The sequence below is a fragment of the Littorina saxatilis genome, linkage group LG12, assembly GCF_037325665.1.
Source record: "Littorina saxatilis isolate snail1 linkage group LG12, US_GU_Lsax_2.0, whole genome shotgun sequence".
NCBI lineage: Eukaryota > Metazoa > Mollusca > Gastropoda > Littorinimorpha > Littorinidae > Littorina > Littorina saxatilis.
Genome location: NC_090256.1, coordinates 49,748,421 through 49,769,577, shown reverse-complemented (window position 1 = coordinate 49,769,577; position 21,157 = coordinate 49,748,421). Strand labels below are relative to the sequence as shown.

Below are 21,157 nucleotides of genomic sequence, written 5' to 3'. Positions count from 1 at the left end.
ATATCCCCAGGACCTTAGCCGGTGTCAGTTCCGATACTGCTTTCCTCTCTGTCTGGCTTCCCGTCTGTGTGTGTGTGTGTGTGTGTGTTTGTGTTTGTGTGTGTGTGTCTCTCTCTCTCTCTCTCTCTCTCTCTCTTTCTCGCTGTCTCTCTCTCTCTCTCTCTCTCTCTCTCTCTCTCTCTCTCTCTCTCTCTCTCGCTCTCTGTCTCTGTGTCTCTGACTCTCTCTGTCTCTGTCTGTCTGTCTCTCTCTGTCTCTCTGTCTCTGTCTCTCAGTCTCTCTTTATCTCACTCTCCCTCTCCGTCTCTGTCTCTGTCCCTCTGTCCCTCTCTCTCTCTCTCTCTCTCTCTCTCTCTCTCTCTCTCTCTCTCTCTCTCTCTCTCTCTCTCTCTCTCCCTCTCTCTCCATTCGTGTCTGTGCCTGTGTATCTGTGTGTCTGTATGTCTGTATGTCTGTCTGTCTTTGTCTGTCTGTCTGTCTCTCTCTCTCTCTCTCTCTCTCTCTCTCTCTCTATTCATGGCTGTGTCTGTGTGTATGTATGTACGTGTGTCTGTCTGTCTGTCTGGCTGTCTGTCTGTCTGCCTGTCTGTCTGTCTCTCTCTCTTTCTCTCGCTCTCTCTCTCTTTCTCTCTCTCTCTCTCTCTCTCTCTCTATTCATGGCTGTGTCTGTGTGTATGTATGTACGTCTGTCTATCTGTCTTTCTGTCTGCCTGTCTATCTGTCTTTCTGTCTGCCTGTCTGTCTAATTCTGGTCTCTGTATCTGTGTTTTCTCTCTTTCTCTCTCTCTCTCTCTCTCTCTCTCTCTCTCTCTCTCTCTCTCTCTCTCTCTCTCTCTCACTCTCTCTCTCTCCATGCAGTTTACGGCGTTTTCTATACTAAACTATACCAAAATCGTAAGCTATGTTTTCAATTTGGGGGTGGTTTCAACAATATATAAAAGAATTACAACTGGCGCAAAAAAGCAAAAATGGAAACAAACGCTGTAGTCACCTGGCTGGCTATAGTGGGAGGGTTACTTTTGGTGGTCACATTAGATATTATGTTTTTTGGAAAGTTCGTTTTATTTGCAGCCACAGTTCGGTAAACGACAAATGGCTAAACCCAACCACCTAAGAATGAGAAGCGCTTTTGTAACATGACCCATATTCTGCAAAATGCAGCCATGACGCAGGGGGTAGGTTACAAAAAAACGTCATGTACCGCTTGACTGCATACGGATATAAGCAAATTATACCTTAAACGAAAGCTAAAGATTGTTGCCATCAGGCAGCAAGTAAAATGCCTAATTCGTATACACAGTTTTATTTTTAACAACATCTGTATAACATGCGGACGACAAAACAGGAAATGCCATTTTCTCAATCGATATGTATAGCTAACTGAACGCCTGGTTGAAACCGCAATCAAAAACATCTTGAAAATTGTTTATTCTCACAGCTAGAATTATTTTACCTCAACAATTGTTAATTTACTGAGGAAAACAACAGTCATATAAGATAAATAATGGATGATTCTGAATCAACTCCGAAAACCGAACCGGGTCGAAGCAAAAAAGAGTTTACACATACACAGGCTTGAAAAAGGATAATTTGGTTCAATCTGTTAGATTTTTACCCATAACGTTAAAGATCAGCTCAATATAAAAGGAAAGTGATCATTGTAAAAGGATTTTGCTATCGCAAAATAATTCAACTTCCGGTTTTACCACATGGCGTCCATAATATTATCAATTTATTACATAGCGTGCATTTGTCAGAAATTATACTAAATGTTAGAAGCGATCTTAAAGTGAAAGTAACGTTTAATAAAAGTATGCGCATTTACTTATTGATTGATATATGACTAAAATAATGGACATGTAATTTAAACGTACAAAACGACATTTTGTACACTACCTCTCTAAAAAAACGCGACTATGACCGACCGATATGTATGTGTAAATTAGGTCATTGTTAGTGATGAAAACGGGTTTTCTTTAAAAGATAACACGCAAACTGTGAAGTTCAAGGCCATAAATGATTTTAGTACGACTTCTTCAAAACAGGTCTGTTTTTCACTCCACCAGTTTCAGTTTTAATAAAATATATGTATAGCTGTCATTTTCAAAAAACCTTATCTGCAATTCACTTAACCAAATACATCATGAACCTAGAAGATATTAGAGTGAGACACTTTACAGTGAAATATGTTATGATTCCCCTTATTTCAAAATATATGCATTTTAATTGGCAGACACGATTCACGTCGTAGGTACGTGTCGTCTGGTGAGGCAACTGTTAGCATTTTTTGTCGTAAGAATTGACATTTTTAAACATAAATCATGGACAAAAAACTAATTCTACAAAAAGTGCAGGTTTTCTTGGTATAGTCAGTTAAAGCATCTTAAAATTCAAGAAATTGTGCAATTACGTGTATGTATTTGAAATGGCAGACAATATTGAATGAAAGTGATTTTTGACTGATTGAAACCCTACCCCCACTAACAAAATGGGCCCTGAGATTAGGGGTGTTAGTTAAAGATGACTGAATAATGGCTATGCTTTTCCCCTAAAGTATTCAAAACCTAAACATATACATAGGCAAGATGTTCTACGTTAACACAATTAACTTTTTAAACATATACATATGCTTAGTACACGATACTTCCGGTTTTTCTACCGGATGACTTGTACATTTAGGGGGAAAACACCTTATCGTAGAAAAAGCTTTATTTTCAAAAAGTGCAAGTAATTATTAAAAATCATACATAATATTTATATATAGGAGTTAATTTTCCTTCGAAAGTCATTTGTTTCAAGTGGCAGACAATGTCAGTTGGAGAGTTACATGTACGTAAAGTGTATAACTGTTGTCTGTGATTAGTGCATTGTGGACACATTGGCACCATTTGATCCTAAATGCTAAACGATGTCGTGATCATACCACAGTTTTAGGATAATTTTACATCGCATCGATTACTAAATTGATGGTAGAATTTCACTGATAAATTCTATTTCTGGTAGCGTCAGTGCCGTTATCTTTTTGTTTTTGTAATAAGGTAATAACGAATGAACCACGTGTCACACTCTTATGCTAGTCTTTAAATGACAATTCCAATTCTAGTAAGTTAAAAGGCATGTATTGCGCGTTACATACATTTATACCCCCCCCCCCCCCCCCAGGATTACAATGCAAGTAAACACATATAAAGAGATAGTAACGTTTTACATGGTTACACGTTCAGTAGTGAACGTAACGTGTGGTTTAACAAAATTACTTGCACATACAATAGTAAAGTCTGTCTGTGTGTCTTTGTTTGTGTGTTTGTCTATGTCTGTCTGTGTGTTCGTCTGTTTGTCTCTCCCTCTGTCTGTCTATCTCTCTCTTTCTCTCTGTGTCTCTGTCTGTCTGTCTCTGTGTGTGTGTGTGTGTGTGTGTCTCTCTCTCTCTCTCTCTCTCTCTCTCTCTCTCTCTCTCTCTCTCTCTCTCTCTCTCTCTCTCTCTCTCTCTCTATTTCTCTCTCTCTGCGAGGTAGGTGCACTTAAAGAGAAAGCAATACAGAAAGAAATGCATTTCTCTATCAAGAATGAAGTTTGTCTGTCTGTGTGTTTGTGTGCGTGTTTTTTTGGTTGCGTAAGTGTTTCTCTATAAGCATCTCTACGTCTTTGTTCGCGTACATAAGTGCGTGCGTGCATGTGTGGGTGTTTCTGTGTCGGTTTGTCTCACTGTGTGTATGTCTATCATTTTGTCGGTATGTTTGTGTATGTGTCTTTGTGTGTGTGTGTGTGTGTGTGTGTGTGTGTGTGCGCGTGCGTGCGTGCGTGCGTGCGCGCGCGTGTGTGTGTATGCGTGCGTGCGTGCGTGTGTGTAGGCATGTGTGTGTGTGTGTAAGTGTGTGTGTGTGTGTGTGTGTGTGTGTGATTGCAATTATTCCTCCTTTTTACATTTAGTCAAGTTTTGACTAAATGTTTTAACGTAGAGGGGGGAATCGAGACGAGGGTCGTGGTGTATGTGCGTGTGTGTGTGTGTGTGTGTGTGTCTGTGTGTGTGTGTAGAGCGATTCAGACTAAACTACTGGACCGATCTTTATGAAATTTGACATGAGAGTTCCTGGAAATGATATCCCCAGACGTTTTTTTCTTTTTTTGGATAAATGTATTTGATGACGTCATATCCGGCTTTTCGTGAAAGTTGAGGCGGCACTGTTACGCTCTTATTTTTTAATTAAATTGGTTGAAATTTTGGTCAAGTAATCTTCGACAAAGCCCAGACTTCGGTATTGCATTTCAGCTTGGTGGCTTAAAAATTAATTGATGACTTTGGTCATTAAAAATCTTAAAATTGGAAAAATAAAATAAAAATTTATAAAACGATCCAAATTTACGTTCATCGTATTCTCCATCATTTTCTGATTCCAAAAACATATAAATATGTTATATTTGGATTAAAAACAAGCTCTGAAAATTAAAAATATAAAAATTATTATCAAAATTAAATTTTCGTGATCAATTTAAAAACACTTTCATCTTATTCCTTGTCGGTTCCTGATTCCAAAAACATATAGATATGATATGTTTGGATTAAAAACACGCTCAGAAAGTTAAAACGAAGAGAGGTACAGAAAAGCGTGCTATCCTTCTCAGCACAACTACTACCCCGCTCTTCTTGTCAATTTCACAAAAATAAACAGATAATGACGTCATTTTAAGTGGCACAAACGTGTGCATGAATGCCTTCCCTTTCGAATGATTTACAGTTATAGAATTTCTGTCAAGCGGTTCAAGTTTTATGTCCGTTTTATGAACCCAACCCTCAAAACAAGAATAGTAACGCCAAAGAAGGAAAACATACACACAAACCAACGTTTTTCTCACCGGTGGTTTGGAATATTGCCCCAAAACTTTAGATTTAGTGTTGTGGTGTTAAAATCTATCAGAAAAATGTGTTTGCTAACGTGACGCCAAAAAGTAACCAAAACGGTCCTCAGCCGACTGACTACTGGAATATGTTCAATAAAACGTTGTGTGTGTGTGTATGTATGTGTGTGTGTGTGTGTGTGTGTGTGTGTGTGTGTGTTCGTGTGTGTGTGTGTGTGTGTGTTTGTCTGTGTGTGTGTGTGTGTGTGTGTGTGTGTGTGTGTGTGTGTGTGTGTGTGTGTGTGTGTGTGTGTGCGTGTGTGTGCATCAGTGATACGTGTTTGTGTTTGTGCGTTCGGATGCGCGCGCGCGCTTTGAAAAAAACATCCTTTCTGAAGGAGGTCAGTCTTATTTTAAAACTAAAATGAAACAAACAAACAAATTCAATAAAACATGCCAGAAAGCAATACATTTCACAGAATCAACTGTCAAGAAAGTTTACCGCCGATTGTTATGCAAGACAAATTGCGAAGAATATCAAATTATAACAACAGAGGAGAATTGGCGCAATCTTACCCTTGATCCCAAACAAGCAGGGAACGGATTTTTGCTCTGTCAAACAATTTGTTTAAATAAAAAGAATTATTCGTTTTATGCACTACAGTAAATGACAACTTTTATCGCAAAATATTGTCCTATTTGTCCTTTGGCTTTGGAGGAGGGGGGGGGGGGGTAGTGGGGGGAGGAGTAGATTTCCAAAGATCTATTTTAAGAAAGTAAATTATCAAAGAAAAAAACAAGAGAAAAAATCAAAAAGTAGGGAAAAGGATAAGAGGAAAAGCATTAACTGTAAATACATAATTCAAACTAAAACGCAGCGCTTAGTAACGGAACGCATTTTTCATGGAGATTTTTGTCACATTACTAAATAAGCACGCAAATCCCATGTGATCTCATACGGCAGACATTAGTGAATCGTATCCGTTCCCACGCGTGTTCTTAGCGTCAGTTGTTAATGGCGTTTTGTTTCATGGTCACAGACATATACATACCCACTGACCTACTCTCGCTGCCCGTCAGGCATATAGGTCACGTTGTACAAATGGGCACATATTTATTCTTTCTTTGGCAGTTAACTTTTATAAGATTGGAAACAATTATATTTCTTTGCCCTTGCATTTTGTTGAACATTTCACTGGCAACAGAAAACAGAAAACAAAAAACTCAAGGTCACAAAAAAATACCTTCCCAGCTAGTTCACCATATTTACTGCTCATCGCGGTGCGGGAAGATAACTCAGTCGGTTGCACGTAGCGGTGCTGGATTGAAACCAGTTTCTCGCTGTTGGCGTGGGTTCGACCCCACGTTCGGCGAAGGATTTTTTTCCAACAGTCAACACCCCCGAGTCCAAACACCCCCATGTGCACGCATGCGCACGATAAAGATCCCAAGTTCACCCCGAAAGTTTTAGGACTTGGAAACATGAATGCACGCATGCAGGGGGACAAAATGGCTATCGCCGTACTGTATGGCAGCTTGCTTCCCCCAGTGAGAAAGCAGGCCGAATTGCAATGAGGGTAACCTCACAGGACTTTTGTTTTTTTTTGTTTTTGTTTGTTTGCTTAACGCCCAGCCAACCACGAAGGGCCATATCAGGGCGGTGCTGCTTTGACATATAACGTGCGCCACACACAAGACAGAAGTCGCAGCACAGGCTTCACGTCTCACCCAGTCACATTATTCTGACACCGGACCAACCAGTCCTAGCACTAACCCCATAATGCCAAACGCCAGGCGGAGCAGCCACTAGATTGCCAATTTTAAAGTCTTAGGTATGACCCGGCCGGGGTTCGAACCCACGACCTCCCGATCACGGGGAGGACGCCTTTCCACTAGGCCAACCTCACAGGACTAGACGATGACCTATCATTATCCTATATGTAGGTCACCCTTGTCAGAAATGGGGGAAAGAGTTGTTCTCTCTCTGGCATTGAGCTTTATTAGTCCGGAGAAGTACAGACCGCGTTATCTGTGCACTGTGTTGATCATCGAGCACGACAGGCGCAGTGGCCTCGTGGATAAGACACCGGCCTCCCAAGCGGAAGGTCGTGGGTTCAACCGCGCCTGGTGGGTTAAGGATGGAGATTGTTCCGATCTCCCAGGTCAACTTATGTGCGGACCTGCCTTATCTCCCTTCGTGTCTACACGCAAGCGCAAGACCAAGTGCACACGAAAAAGAACCTGCATTCCATGTCAGAGTTCGGTGGGTAAAAGAAGCACGAATATACCAAGCAAGCATCCCACAAAAACGGCGTATGGCTGCCTAAATGGCGGGGTAAAAACGGTCATACACGTAAAAGCCGTCGGGGTTTCAGCCCATAAACAAAAAAGATGATCGAGCCGAAAACAGACAGCTCACGGTGAGAAACATTCGCGAGTATTCTTTGTTCCAATGCGTATCCTGAGCGTCGGTTCTAAACGACGTTTTGGTTGGTTGGTTGGTTGGTGTTGTTGTTGTTGTTTTGTTGTTGCTTTTATTGTGTTTCTTGTGTGTGCTTTTTTATTTATTCGGGGTTGGGGGGGGGGGGGTGGAAACAGCTTTGTCTGAGATATGAGGACTCACAAAGGGAACAATCAATGGTTGGTTGGTTGTTGCTTTTTAACATCCCTTCTCTAGTTGGCTATGCAGGACCGACACAAGTTTGTTTTCTTTCTCAGATCACATAGTCGTGTCCGTGTTTAAACATGTAGGTCTATCACTGTAAAACGAAGAAGGTTATGACATTTAAAAAAAGCTCATGTATGTTCACGCGTGTTGCTTCAGATCTTGTTAAAACGGTTGATCTTCTTTAAAATAAAAAAGTGGTGTTTTTTTTTAAATCTTGTCCGATGGGACGTCCCGGAATCCTTCCTTTAAAGTATCGGTACTGTAGAGTTAAAGTTCCTGAACATGTCACGTCCAGGTGCACGGAGTCTCTAGGGCTTTTAATCATGCCCCAGGCAGGTATCTGTTAATTGAAGAAGAAAAAAAACACAAGTTTCAGTGATTCTCATGCAAGGAGTCAAAAACTGCAAATGTTTTACGAATTAATTTTGGTCTGTCTCCGGAAAGGAAAGCGTGGCCTTCGACATCTGTGCGATAGTTGTGTAAATCTTGTGTCTGTTTATATCGTAATGTGCGACAAAAGGACAAATCGTTGCTCCAGCAATGCTGTCACTCCGGCACTGTCCTTTTACAAGACGTATTGATTCAAGGTCACAGACATATATACATATACACACCCAATTACACGCATTTACTTCTTCTTCTTCTTCTGCGTTCGATAAACGCATTTGCTAAAATGTACGTTTAAAAATCGTTGACAGTCAGGTTAGATGTGTCCAAGAATATTTCCATTTTAATACATTCATTTAAATGGACAATAAATGCTTGTTATTGATCTTTCTTTTATTGTTTCTGGAAAAGTGTACGTCGCTTCACCTTCGCATTCTGTTCAGTGTTGCCACCCAAACGGGAGATAACAAACCGCGAGTTCTGATTGGTTGAAATCACAACACATCTCAGTTTCAACCAATCCAACACTGCGGGTGGCTCCCGTTTTGGTGGTAACTTGGTCTTGCACCTCAGCACTGATACCGCACGGTCACGAACATAAACTACCTAGTGACCTATTCTCACTGCCCCTCGGGTTATCTAGGTCAAGCTGTCAGACATGGGAGGAAAGAGCCATTCTTTCTCAGGCATTGAGCTTTATTAGTCCAGAAAGTACTCGTCGCTTCATCTTTCCTTTGTGATGGTCATTTCGCTGGTAACAAAACACACGACGTAGCTTCTACGTAGCTTCTACGTAGCTTCTACGTCAGACATGGCGTTCTCTGTCGGCAGGCACCGCGAATAAAGACGGAGCGAGACAGACAGGGCAATCTAGTGTTCCGTTATAACCTCGTCAACTCAAAACATCGTAAAGGCAGCCCCCCCCCCCCCCTGCACGGGATGTATGTGGAGCATGGTCTTTGCCCTCCTACACTGAAAACAATGGAGAAGACACAATCGATTGTGTCTTACTGACTTCCCGCTGAGGGAGATGCTGATGAAAGTCTGTAAAAAGACGAGGTCTCTAATTCCGAGAAATGAGGGTTATCAAAATGTGATCAGGGAAGATAGTAGGTCTTTGATGTATGTCGTTGTTGTTGTTGGTGGTGGTGGTGGTGATGGTAATGGTGGTCTACATTTCCTCCTCCTCCTCCTCCTCCTCCTCCTCCTCCTCCTCCTCCTCCTCCTCCTCCTCCTCCTCCTAATCTTCTTGTCCACATCTTCTCCTTTACAGTCAATTTCTTTTTCTGTTCTACCTCCTTTTATTCTTCTTTCCTTGTTTTTACTTCATCTTCCTCCTTCTTTTAATTCTTGTTTTGTTTTACTCCTCTTTCTCCTCCTCCTCCTCCTCCTCCTCCTCTTCCTCCTCCTCCTCCTCTTTTTCAATTCTTCTCATTCCCAGTCATTTTCTTTATCTCTTCTTTCTTCACCTCTTCTTTTTACTTTTTCTTACTCCTTCTTCATTTAATTCTTCTTCGTTTCTTTCTCCTCGAGCCTCCTCCTCTTCTTCTTCCTACTCCTTTTTCGCTTGACAGGGAAATTTGAAAACATTTGATGATCCATCCGTCTCTGTTTTCTTGAGGGTGCAACAGAACCTCTTTCGTGTTTGACGTGGGGTCAGAGAAAAACCACACCTCCGCATCAATCTTATGATCACGTATCCGTCTCGGTATTCTTCTTGTTGTTATATCCGAAATAATCTTTTGATTCCCAGAGGATATGAAAAGTAAAGTCTGGATACAACTCTATCAATGTGTGCTCATCCTGTGACTCGTATATTCATCACGTGAGAGAGAGACAGAGAGAGAGAGAGAGAGAGAGAGAGAGAGAGAGAGAGAGAGAGAGAGAGAGAGAGAGAGAGAGAGAGAGAGAGAGAGAGAGAGAGAGAGAGAGAAAGAGAGACAGCGAGAGAGAGGGAGGGAGAGAGAGAGTGAGAGAGAGAAAGAGAGAGAGAGAGAGAGAAAGAGAGAGAGAGAGAGAGAGAGAGAGAGAGAGAGAGAGAGAGAGAGAGAGAGAGAGAGAGAGTGTGTGTAAAAGAGAGAGACAGCGAGATTCAGACAGATAGAGACAGAGGAATGCTGACATAAACCAAACTGAGCAAAAACATTATTGCATCCATTATTGTACCCCAACTAAAACATTTATTGCCGTGTCATTTCATTCAAACTTATATGCCATTAAAGGCCCTTCACATGGCTACCGGGAACACTTTTCAGATCAAAGCTTGCTGTTGTAGGTACGTATCACGTGACCGCCGCCAAAGTCAGGGTACCCCCAAAATCGACCTGACGTAATGTACCAATTAAAAAATCGACACCAATTCAGAATAGGCTTCAATTGGCAACATTTACAAACGAGAAGAAAGCCAAATCATTTATCTATCCAGAACAGGTTGTTTTGTTTTGCTATCTGGCGTATCTCTTGTGTTATGTCAGTTCTACTGATGCAGGTGTGGAACGCATGAGCAGTAGAAAATGAGAGGATTTTGCTTCAATTTTGAGGGGTACCAGGACAAAAAGGACTATATTTAAGCAATGACTAAATGGATCGCTTTCAAACTTTCAGGATCTTACGTCTACATACTAGACGTACGTCCGGTAAAATTTCGCATCGTTACAGATATTTGTTGAGATGATATGCAATCTTCCATAAAATGTTTTAAAACGTTTCATAAGTTTAAAGGTTTACATCCAAATAATTCATGACTTTGCATGCGCACAGACAAATAAATGTTACAAATATTGCCAAATTTTCATATAAATACAATCACTACTTTACGTTTCCTGGTCCTGTAAACACGATCAAATATTTTTGGAGGATTGCAGTGCGACAGCCATGTCCAGTCATTCGTGACCGCAGTATGTTTTGAGAGGCATTTAGCGATAACCCCTGTCAAATGCAAACGGCCTGAACCTTCAATTTTTTTTCTCGTGTGTTTACATGGCTAGCAAATGTCCGTCAGTTGTCATACTCAAATGAAACTTTGGCAGTTCTTGTAACAACCATTTGTCTGTATGCATGCAAAGTCATGAATTTGTAGGATGTAAATTCACAAACCAACCTGTAACGGGTTTAAAAACCATTTCCGGAAGAGTGCATAGCATCTGAGTGCAAGCATTTAGTGATCCAAAATGTCACCCAAGGTAAGTCTCGTATGTTGACTTCAGCTCCTGAAAGTTTCGAATCAATCCATTTAGGCATTGCTGAAATAAAGTGCTTTTTGTCATGGTACCCCTCAAACTGGAGGCAAAATCCTCTCGTTTTCTACTGCTCATGCGTTCCACACCTGCATCAGTAGAAATGACATAACACAAGAGATACGCAAGATAGCAAAACAAAACAACCTGTTCTGGATATATACATAATTATTTATTTCTTCTCGTATGTAAAAATTGCCAAGCTGCGCCTATTCTGAATTTTTGTCGATTTTTTAATTGGTACATTACGATTTTGTCAGGTCGATTTTGGGGGTACCCTGACTTCGGCGGCGGTCACGTGATACCTACAACAGCAATCTTTAATCCGAAAAGTGTGCAAGGTAGCCAAGTGAAGGGCCTTTAATGGCATATATAGTTTGAATAAAATGACACGGGAATGAATGTTTTAGTTGGGGTACAAAAATGGGTGCAATAATTATTTTACTCAGTTTATTATGAGGGGATAAGAGTTAAGATGATTATAATAAGTCATTGTATTGTGCGTGCACACTGAATTTGTTGTTTTCATGTTGCTACTATTTATGTTGTATGTTGTTCGATGTTGTGATAAATGCATACACCACGCATTAATTTCTCATTTGAGGTAATACAGTTTGCTATCTCTACCGTCACATGTATTTCAATGGCTGCTCTTTGGTTCTATTGTGACATCAAATAACAACAAAAAGTAAAGTTTCCGGATCTGTTTTTCATTGGAACACTCATTATTGAATACAAAATGTACTTGTTAATGTGTAATCACGGTTGAGCTACTGAGTCGAGCAGTAAGCCCAAGGGTACAATCAAAGTCTCCGCGTTTTCCTTGCATGCGAGATTGATCGAGGATGTCGAGATAAGTTAATTATTTGTGCCATTAGTGTTTGTCTGTCTGTCAACTTCAAAGACCACTGGGTGGACGCTCTGTAAATGTCACGTGTTGTGTTGTCAATAATCAAATGTTACAATAACTTACAGTTCTTGTTTTTTTTTTTAATTCTAATATTTGAAACGTTTGCAGTCTATCTGTTTTTGAATTACCAGGGCTACATCGTATGCTGAATGCCTTTTAAATAGGTCGACTCTGAAGGGCAGGCTGTGGGAACATTTCTCAAGGTTTGTTGTCTGGGCAATTAAAGCACAGATTTTAAAAACTTAGGTAGGTCAAGAAAAGAAAAAGAAAGACCATATAAACTTTAGGAACCCTCGCCAACACTAGCTGAGTTTGCAAGTCTATGATGCTATCATCAATCTGCATTATTCTACATGTAGTAAAGGAAACGTTAGATAGCCTTACGTGCATGACTGGGGAGAAAAGTCAGTGTTCACAACATTAGCTAAGTTTTCAATGGTATCATCGATCTACATTATTCTAGTTAGGAAAAGTTAGATAGCCTTACGTACATGACTGGGGACACAAGTCAGTGTCTAGGTCGCAGCGTGAATTCCTGAGGGATGAAAATTATTCCCTGTCTCATATAAGTCAGAGACAAAGGTTTTGGAGTTTCGAAGTTTGAAGTCATTTGGCTTTCCTGTCTGAAGACTGAACACTAATAATGTTATCTCCAATGCCAAAAAGGCATAACAAAACAAACATCTCGAGATCAGTAAATCCTGTGGGAGTCATTTCCGTGAGGGAGATACTGTACTCGCACACAAATATACCCAGAAAACATTAACGTATAGTTTGGCTAGAGGACTCAACGTAAACGTTGCTTTTTGCTCGCCGAGGGACTGACCGGCATTTCTGGTTGAAGTGATATAATGGATCAAACAAATGTCTATTACCGTCCCAAGAGCTATAGGTCTACAGTTCGTTTTGGGGGTTGTAATTATGTCTCGTCACAACAGGAGTACCTTCGTTTGAGCGCTCAGTTATTTGAATTTGAAAACGGCTGTGTAGATGTTCTCTTCTTGGAATTTAGTTGAATCCAAACGAATTTCGATTCCTCCGCGCAGCCTTCTTCCCTTTATTTTGATTAGCGTCCTACCGCCTTTTCGTCACTGAGAAAAAGCTCGCGCTGTAGCTGGAAGTGCAGATTCAAAGTCGCCCAAAGAGCTACAGAGTTCGGTTTGGGGGATAAATGGATGACACCACACACAGGTATTGCCTTAGAATGTGAGTGAACTCCCATTATTGAAATGTACATTTTGTTTTGGGTGGTCTTTCGAGACTGTGTCTATTTTTCAGTGGACGGTGGTGGGTTTTTCCCCTGTGCAATGCGTTTTAGCCCCGTATAGCTTGCAATGTGCTTGTATTCCCTGCATTACAGCTTCCAATACCTGAAGCCAACGGTTTGTGTCTCCTTCGACGAATGATGGGGGGATTTCGTTAGATGTTCATATAATAAAGTCTGTTTTATCAAACGACATATGTAGAGGTTACATGCCGAGTCTCAGTGATTATCAAAAATAATGGTCGAAGTTAGCGGATCATGAAAAATGCGAGCTTTAGCGAGCTTTTTCATGACCGCGAACTGAGACCATTATTTTTTATAATCACTGAGACGAGGTGTGTAACCTCTTTATTCCTCCTTTCTTCAGTTATTCAAAGAAAAGAGGAGTTTTTTTGCGAAAGTTTGATCGAATCCTATTCTCTCAACCAGTCAACCTGCGCAGGCGATCGATTAATGCGCGGTTGTATAGTTCCGTGCAAATCATTCCATTCTGTTAACACTTCTTGTCAGTTTTCCTATTTTGGGCTAAAATCAAGTACACAGATATGCTGTTATTCTGCTGTGGCGGCAAAGGCAGATATTGTGTGTTCTGTATATGTTTTGGTATCGGTTAGGATAATGTTCTTTCGTCAAATGGGACTAGCAGACGAACTTTTGCACCCGTGTTCCAACGTTAAAAACTGTATGAAGTTAAGTTTTCTGGGGAAAATAGTGTATGAAACCGCTTTATGTTGTTTAAATTGATGAGATGTGTGCATTTGGTTGCGTGTGATCTGTTTATTAAATGAAATATTGTTGAAAACTGACCGTCGGATTGCAGTCTGTTGTCGAAGAAACTGAGTGAAAAGAAGGGGAACTACTCTTGTCGCTATACAAAGTATGAGTTACTTGCCTTGGGAAATTGCTTGTGATGAACGTCTGATCTAGATTCAGAAAACAACCGAACTCATGGATTTTATATGGAGATTCATGTGTTCAGGCCTGTAGTTGTTAATTTAAATGCGGTATGTTTGTATTGTTTGCTCCAGAGATGTATACTTCGTACATTAGAGCGTTCGGAACTTTTCAGTCGCAAAAAGTAGTACCGAAACAGAACAGCTTCTCAACCCATTGCACTATCGAGGATTCAGGCTGTTGCTGGGTCGTTATTTGTTTGGTTGCTGGGTCATTATCGAAAAATAACTACCCCTACAAGTTTACAGAGGTAAAGAAGCAGAGGGGGGAATAAATAATTATATTTGCTTTGTTACAGAGCACCTATTTATTTTTACCATTCTAGCATTCGTCCTTGATACGACTTTTGACAGCGACGTCAATAGGTGTCCTTTGCTTCCTTCCTCTTTGCCTTTCCCCCCTCCTTTCCTCTCTAGCACGTTAATGAGGGTCACAGTACGTGCCAACTCGCGGTTTTGCCGACACCAAGGCAGACGCTGTCAGGCCGCTTCGAGTGCGCTCGCCACTAGCATAGGGGTATGCAGACAAAACATCTTATAAGAATAACTTGTCAGTCAAAGTAGCAGACAGCGAGAAGTCGTGACGTTCTGGAAAATCATGAACAATTTACACATGCTTGATTTTGTTTGGAACACATATTATTCGAACAAAAACCACTTTAAGATACATCCGTTGTGGTGTAAGTGATCATGTGTGCCATCTGAGATCTACCCAGGATTTGACATGGGATAAGAGCATCCTTCCTCTGGGGACACATACCCAAAACTAACATTATAACTGAATCAAAAAACAAGAAAGGTAGGTTGTTGGAACGTTTGTTATTAACAAAACAATAACATTCACAAATATATCGACCCAACGGTCTTTTTAAGTGCACAGACAAATAATAACGACACATTATCTGGCTGATTTTTCCTTCCGCCTGCCACGAAGCCGCAAGCGAATGAATTTAATGAGTTTAACATTATAACCGCTGTCTTTACATCTTTTACATCTTTGAGATCTGTTACCAAATTAATTAATTAGGTGTCACTAGCGAAATCAATTCAGCAAACAAAGTGCTAGAATGCACAGAAAGCTCTCATGGTGCTGATGTTCGGTATGTGTTTACGTGGAAGGTACGTGCTCCTGTTCCATGCGAAAGCCTGAGCAGTCCCCCGTTTCTCAGCGGCGAGATATGGCGTTTGAAGCGAGTGGGGCGAGGTAGTAGCTTTTCTTGGAGAACTCTAGCCGCGAAGAACGCTAGGATTTGGCGAGAGTAGGTTAGCATGCATTGGAAGTGTTCGCTACTTGAGAAAAAAAGGCGGCTGCGCAGCTGCCATTGGAGTTGCTTTCACGACTGTCTACCATGGTACGACTTTTTGGGTACCAACCAATCGTGTTTAATTCTTGCCGAGCTAGTCTTCAAATCGTTTCATATACACCCTCGCTGTCTGGCACAGCAGGTCGGAGGCTAGCCGCAAGCAATTCTTGACTCCACGAAACGGCCGTCCGGTCTCTGGTGGAGATGATCGTGTACGCGTGAGGGACGGCACCTTCAGCTGTCTCTCGCATGCTCAGGAACTCTCGATATTTCAGTCGGCTATCTTCTTCACAGTGCTCATAGTTACTCTGTATTGCCTCAGGATAAACGGTACTGCTAGCCAGGTACTCAGTAACCAAGGAATGATTATTTCACGGTGACTAAAAGTAAATGAAGTGGAAGATAACGCGGTGATTCAAGGAAAAACGCATTGGCAAATCAACCCCACGATTCTGATTTGTCGAAGGAGGCTTCGCCTTTGGTGTCTGGTTGGGGGCGTGGAAGGCAAAGGAGGGGGTGGAGATCCAGACGCGCGCACGTACACTTGCACACACACACACACACACACACACACACACACACACACACACACACACACACACACACACACACACACATGCACATTCACACATACGTACACACACACACACACACAAACACACACACACACACACACACACACCCATAGATACACACACACACACACGCACACACGCACACACGCACGCACAATTGAGCCCGCCTACACGAAAAGAACCGCCAATGCTTGAGGTGAATGAATACCTCAATGACTTCCCTGCAGTAGTTCAATAACTGCACCATAACATCATTTGTCAAACCGTCTGCAACTGCCATGTTTACAACATTATATAACTGACCAGGGGCCGTAACTATTGTGTGGTTAAGTGATGTTACTAATAGCCTCAAGGATGACCAATCATATCATAAAATGAACCCGCCCGAAACTTGAGCCACATGGCTATTTCTTTACATTTAGTCAAGTTTTGACTAAATGTTTTAACATAGACGGGGAATCGAGACGAGGGTGGTGGTGTATGTAAGTGTGTATGTGTGTGTGTGTGTGTGTGTGTGTGTGTGTGTGTGTGTGTGTGTGTGTGTGTGTGTGTGTGTGTGTGTGTGTGTGTGTGTGTGTGTGTAGAGCGATTCAGAGAAAACTTCTGGACCGATCATCTAAAATTTAACATGAGAGTTCCTAGGTATGATATCCCCAGATACGTTTGACATTTTTTTGATAAATGTCTTTGATGACGTCATATCCGGCTTTTTGTGAAAGTTGAGGCAGCACTGTCAGGCCCTAATTTTTCAATCAAATAGAGAAATTTTTTTCAAACAGTCTTCGACAAAGTTCGGACTAGGGGATTGAATTTCAGCTCTGCAGCGTAAACATTAGTTAATAAGTTTGCTCATTACAGTTGTCATTCTCCTCAATTTTTCCTGAATTCAAAAATATATGCTTATCATGTTTACTCTAAAAATGTGCTCAGAATTACAGAAAAAAAGGTTTAAGTAAGTACTGCGTTCGCACGCTACGCAGAGACGAGCGTGACCCGTCTCGGTCTTTGGGTAAGTCGAGACTATCTAAATATAGTCTTGGCGAAGACTGTTTTTGTGTGTAAATCTGTTACTTTGATGCCGACAGCTTCACTAAATATTGTTATATCGCTTCACGCGACTTGTTTAAGGTTATCTACAGTTCCGCGTTGCCTTTTTATGTCAGCAGTCTGAGATACGTCAACACATTTCAAATCGATGTTTGCAACCACTTGGGTATTATTGCCAATTTCTTTCTTTTTACATTTAGTCAAGTTTTGACTAAATGTTTTAACGTAGAGGGGGGAATCGAGACGAGGGTCGTGGTGTATGTGCGTGTGTGTGTGTGTGTGTGTGTGTAGAGCGATTCAGACTAAACTACTGGACCGATCTTTATGAAATTTGACATGAGAGTTCCTGGGTATGATATCCTCAGACATTTTTTTCATTTTTTTGATAAATGTCTTTGATGACGTCATATCCGGCTTTTCGTGAAAGTTGAGGCGGCACTGTCACGCCCTCATTTTTCAACCAAACTGGTTGAAATTTTGGTCGGGTAATGTTCGACGAAGCCCGGACTTCGGTATTGCATTTCAGCGTGGTGGCTTAAAAATTAATTAATGATCATTAAAAATCTCAAAATTGTAAAAAAAAAATTTTTTTATAAAACGATCCAAATTTACATTCATCTTATTCTCCATCATTTGCTGATTCCCAAAACATATAAATATGTTATATTCGGATTAAAAACAAGCTCTGAAAATTAAATATATAACAATTATTATTAAAATTAAATTTTCCAAATCAATTTAAAAACACTTTCATCTTATTCCTTGTCGGTTCCTGATTCCAAAAACATATAGATATGATATGTTTGGATTAAAAACACGCTCAGAAAGTTAAAACGAAGAGAGGTACAGAAAAGCGTGCTATCCTTCCCAGCGCAACTGCTACCCCGCTCTTCTTGTCAATTTCACTGCCTATGCCGTGAGCGGTGGACTACGAGTATACGGTCTTGCTGCGTTGCATTGCGTTCAGTTTCATTCTGTGAGTTCGACAGCTACTTGACTAAATGTTGTATTTTCGCCTTACGCGACTTGTTTACGGTTTGGAAAGGGTGACACCAAAGATAGCCTAAAACCTCCGAAAATGGTCGACACTTTCGTGTCCATTCCACTAATTTTCTGAAAAAAATAAACGCTAGCAACATTCCTGGCTGTTGCATTTTCCTGATTCAACGGCCTAGGCGCGACAGCTATATGGTTTACTATTTTGATTTGTTCAGAAAAAAATACTTTTCTGATAAAACTGAACTGGTATCAAAAATGAAACAAGATCAAGAGACACGTCCTAAAAAATAAAAATAAATGGTGCTGTGACTCATCTTAGAATGAAAACAAGATGGTCGTGGCCATGACAAGGGAGGGTGGGATTTTTTACTTGTTATCTGGATTTTAACTTCTTAAAAGACCCTTTTAAAGAAAAACGTCAAGGTGTTGAGTTTTAAAATGCGTTTAGGTGGAGGGATGGCCTGATGCTATGTAAATCCAGGCTAGATTTGAAATGTTGAGCCAGATTTGAAATATTGAGCCAGATTTGAAATATTGAGCCAGATTTGAAATATTGAGCCAGATTTGAAATGTTGAGCCAGACTTAAAATGTTGAGCAACATCATTTACACGAAAAGGACTACTTTTAACGAATAACGAATATTTCAACGAATATTTCAATGACAAAGATCAATGTGTTCGCGTTGTCATTTTCGTCTCACTAGCAAGGACCAACTGGCAAAAACAGAAGCTGCATGTACTGTCGTTCCCCACAATGTCTCATTAGGGGCCATGACCTCGTGGCGAACGATAATTTGACCTATTCAACTCTGTGAGTGCTGGTGGGAGGCATACTGTCTGTTGCTAGATCTACGTAATAGATCGATATGCAGTCATTACAACACTGATTGGCATCGTAGTGTAACGGTGGCGAATGAAAATAAACAAGATTGTGTTTTCTGAAGTCCTGCTTTGCTGTGAGCTCTTTGCATTCCAAGTGTGGTGGGATGTTTGTAACAGGTCTGGTGTGATTTTAAAATGATGTTGTTATTTTTAAAGAAATTAGTCTACCACCAGTCACGAACAAACACCAACCTCACCACCCCAACCACTGTACTATATAGATGAAAAAATGATACTTGACCGAAAGAGAGTGTGAATGTTTGTTGGTTGCATGCTTGTTGTCTGTGGAAGAATAACATATAAGTACCAGTCAGGCAGATGTGACATAAACAAGAAGCATTCCAACATGAAATGAATAGACGATGTTGGTAAATAACTGTGCCGGGGTTGTATGGGTTTTGAAAGAGTAAACACTCTTGCTTTTTCTGAGTCAACGTTTTTCACGTGACATTATAGGCGAGGGGTGTGTCTGAAACACGTGGAAAAGAAGCCCGTGTTGAAAGCTTGCCTCACTTCTTCTTCTTCTTCTTCTTCTTCTTCTTCTTCTTCTTCTTCTTCTTCTTCTTCTTCTTCTTCTTCTTCTTTTTACATTTAGTCAAGTTTTGACTAAATGTTTTAACGAAAAGGGGGGAATCGAGACGAGGGTGTGGTGTATGTGTGTGTGTGTGTGTCTGTCTGTGCGTGTGTGTGTGTAGAGCGATTCAGACTAAACTACTGGGCCGATCTTTATGAAATTTGACATGAGAGTTCCTGGGTATGATACCCTCAGACTTTTATTTCATTTGTTTTTATGAATGTCTTTGATGACGTCATATCCGGCTTTTCGTGAAAGTTGAGGCGGCACTGTCACGCCCTCATTTTTCAACCAAATTGGTTGAACTTTTGGTCAAGTAATCTTCGACGAAGCCCGGACTTCGGTATTGCATTTCAGCTTGGTGGCTTAAAAATTAATTAATGACTTTAGTCATTAAAAATCTGAAAATTGTAAAAAAATTATTTTTTTTATAAAACGAACCAAATTTACGTTCATCTTATTCTCCATCGTTTGCTGATTCCAAAAACATATAAATATGTTATATTTGGATTAACAACAAGCTCTGAAAATTAAATATATAAAAATTATCATCAAATTTTTTTTCCAAATCAATTTAAAAACACTTTCATCTTATTCCTTGTCGGTTCCTGATTCCAAAAACATATAGATATGATATGTTTGGATTAAAAACACGCTCAGAAAGTTAAAACGAAGAGAGCTACAGAAAAGCGTGCTTTCCTTCTCAGCGCAACGAATACCCCGCTCTTCTTGTCAATTCCACTGGCACTGCCTTTGCCACGGGCGGTGGAGTGACGATGCTACGAGTATACGGTCTTGCTGCGTTGCGTTGCGTTCAGTTTCATTCTGTGAGTTCGACAGCTACTTGACTAAATGTTGTATTTTCGCCTTACGCGACTTGTTCTTCTTCTTCTTCTTCTTTTTCTTCTTTTTCTTGTTCTTGTTCTTGTTCTTGTTCTTCTTCTTCTTCTTCTTCTTCTTCTTCTTCTTCTTCTTCTTCTTCTTCTTCTTCTTCTTCTTCTTCTTCTTCTTCTTCTTCTTCTTCTTCTTCTTCTTCTTCTTCTTCTTCTTCTGCTTCTTCTTATTTTGCGTTCATGGGCGGACACTCCCAAGTACACTCTTGTTCTTTTGCAGAGTGGTTTTTTTTTAACGTGTATGACCGTTTTAACCCCATCATTTAGGCAGCCATACGCCGAATTCGGACGAATTTGCCTAACTAAAAGCAAAAGGGTTCACTCTTTCACAACCCATACAAACCTCACAGAGTTATTTGTGGAGTGTCTATTTTTCGACTTACCATCATCAGGTTTAGGCTTGCTGAGTATGCTCTCACACTGGAAGTAGGCTTCCCAGTTGGTGCCATGGCTTTTCGGTGGGAAGGGTGTGCGAAAGCGGGGCATCTCGCCGGTATTCACGCTTCCAATCTGAAGGAAACAACAGAAACAAGAAGACTGTTTTTGAGTGATGGAACGTTTAATTAATATGCACATTGTGTGTGTGTGTGTGTGTGTGTGTGTGTGTGTGTGTGTGTGTGTGTGTGTGT

General features: G+C 40.7%; 2 protein-coding genes across 2 annotated transcripts in view; one reads left to right on the top strand and one right to left on the bottom strand.

Moving 5' to 3' along the window:
• The window catches only part of LOC138983130 (calcitonin receptor-like), a 100,916-nt gene extending 79,879 nt beyond the window's left edge, over positions 1-21,037 (bottom strand). The window contains exon 1 of the mRNA XM_070356537.1: positions 20,912-21,037. Within this exon, the coding sequence (XP_070212638.1) occupies positions 20,912-21,014 (103 nt within the window). The 5' untranslated portion in view covers positions 21,015-21,037. The remainder of the gene's footprint in view (positions 1-20,911) is intronic.
• LOC138982156 (uncharacterized) overlaps positions 1-21,157 on the top strand; it is a 383,732-nt gene that overhangs the window by 122,545 nt on the left and 240,030 nt on the right. The window lies entirely within an intron of this gene.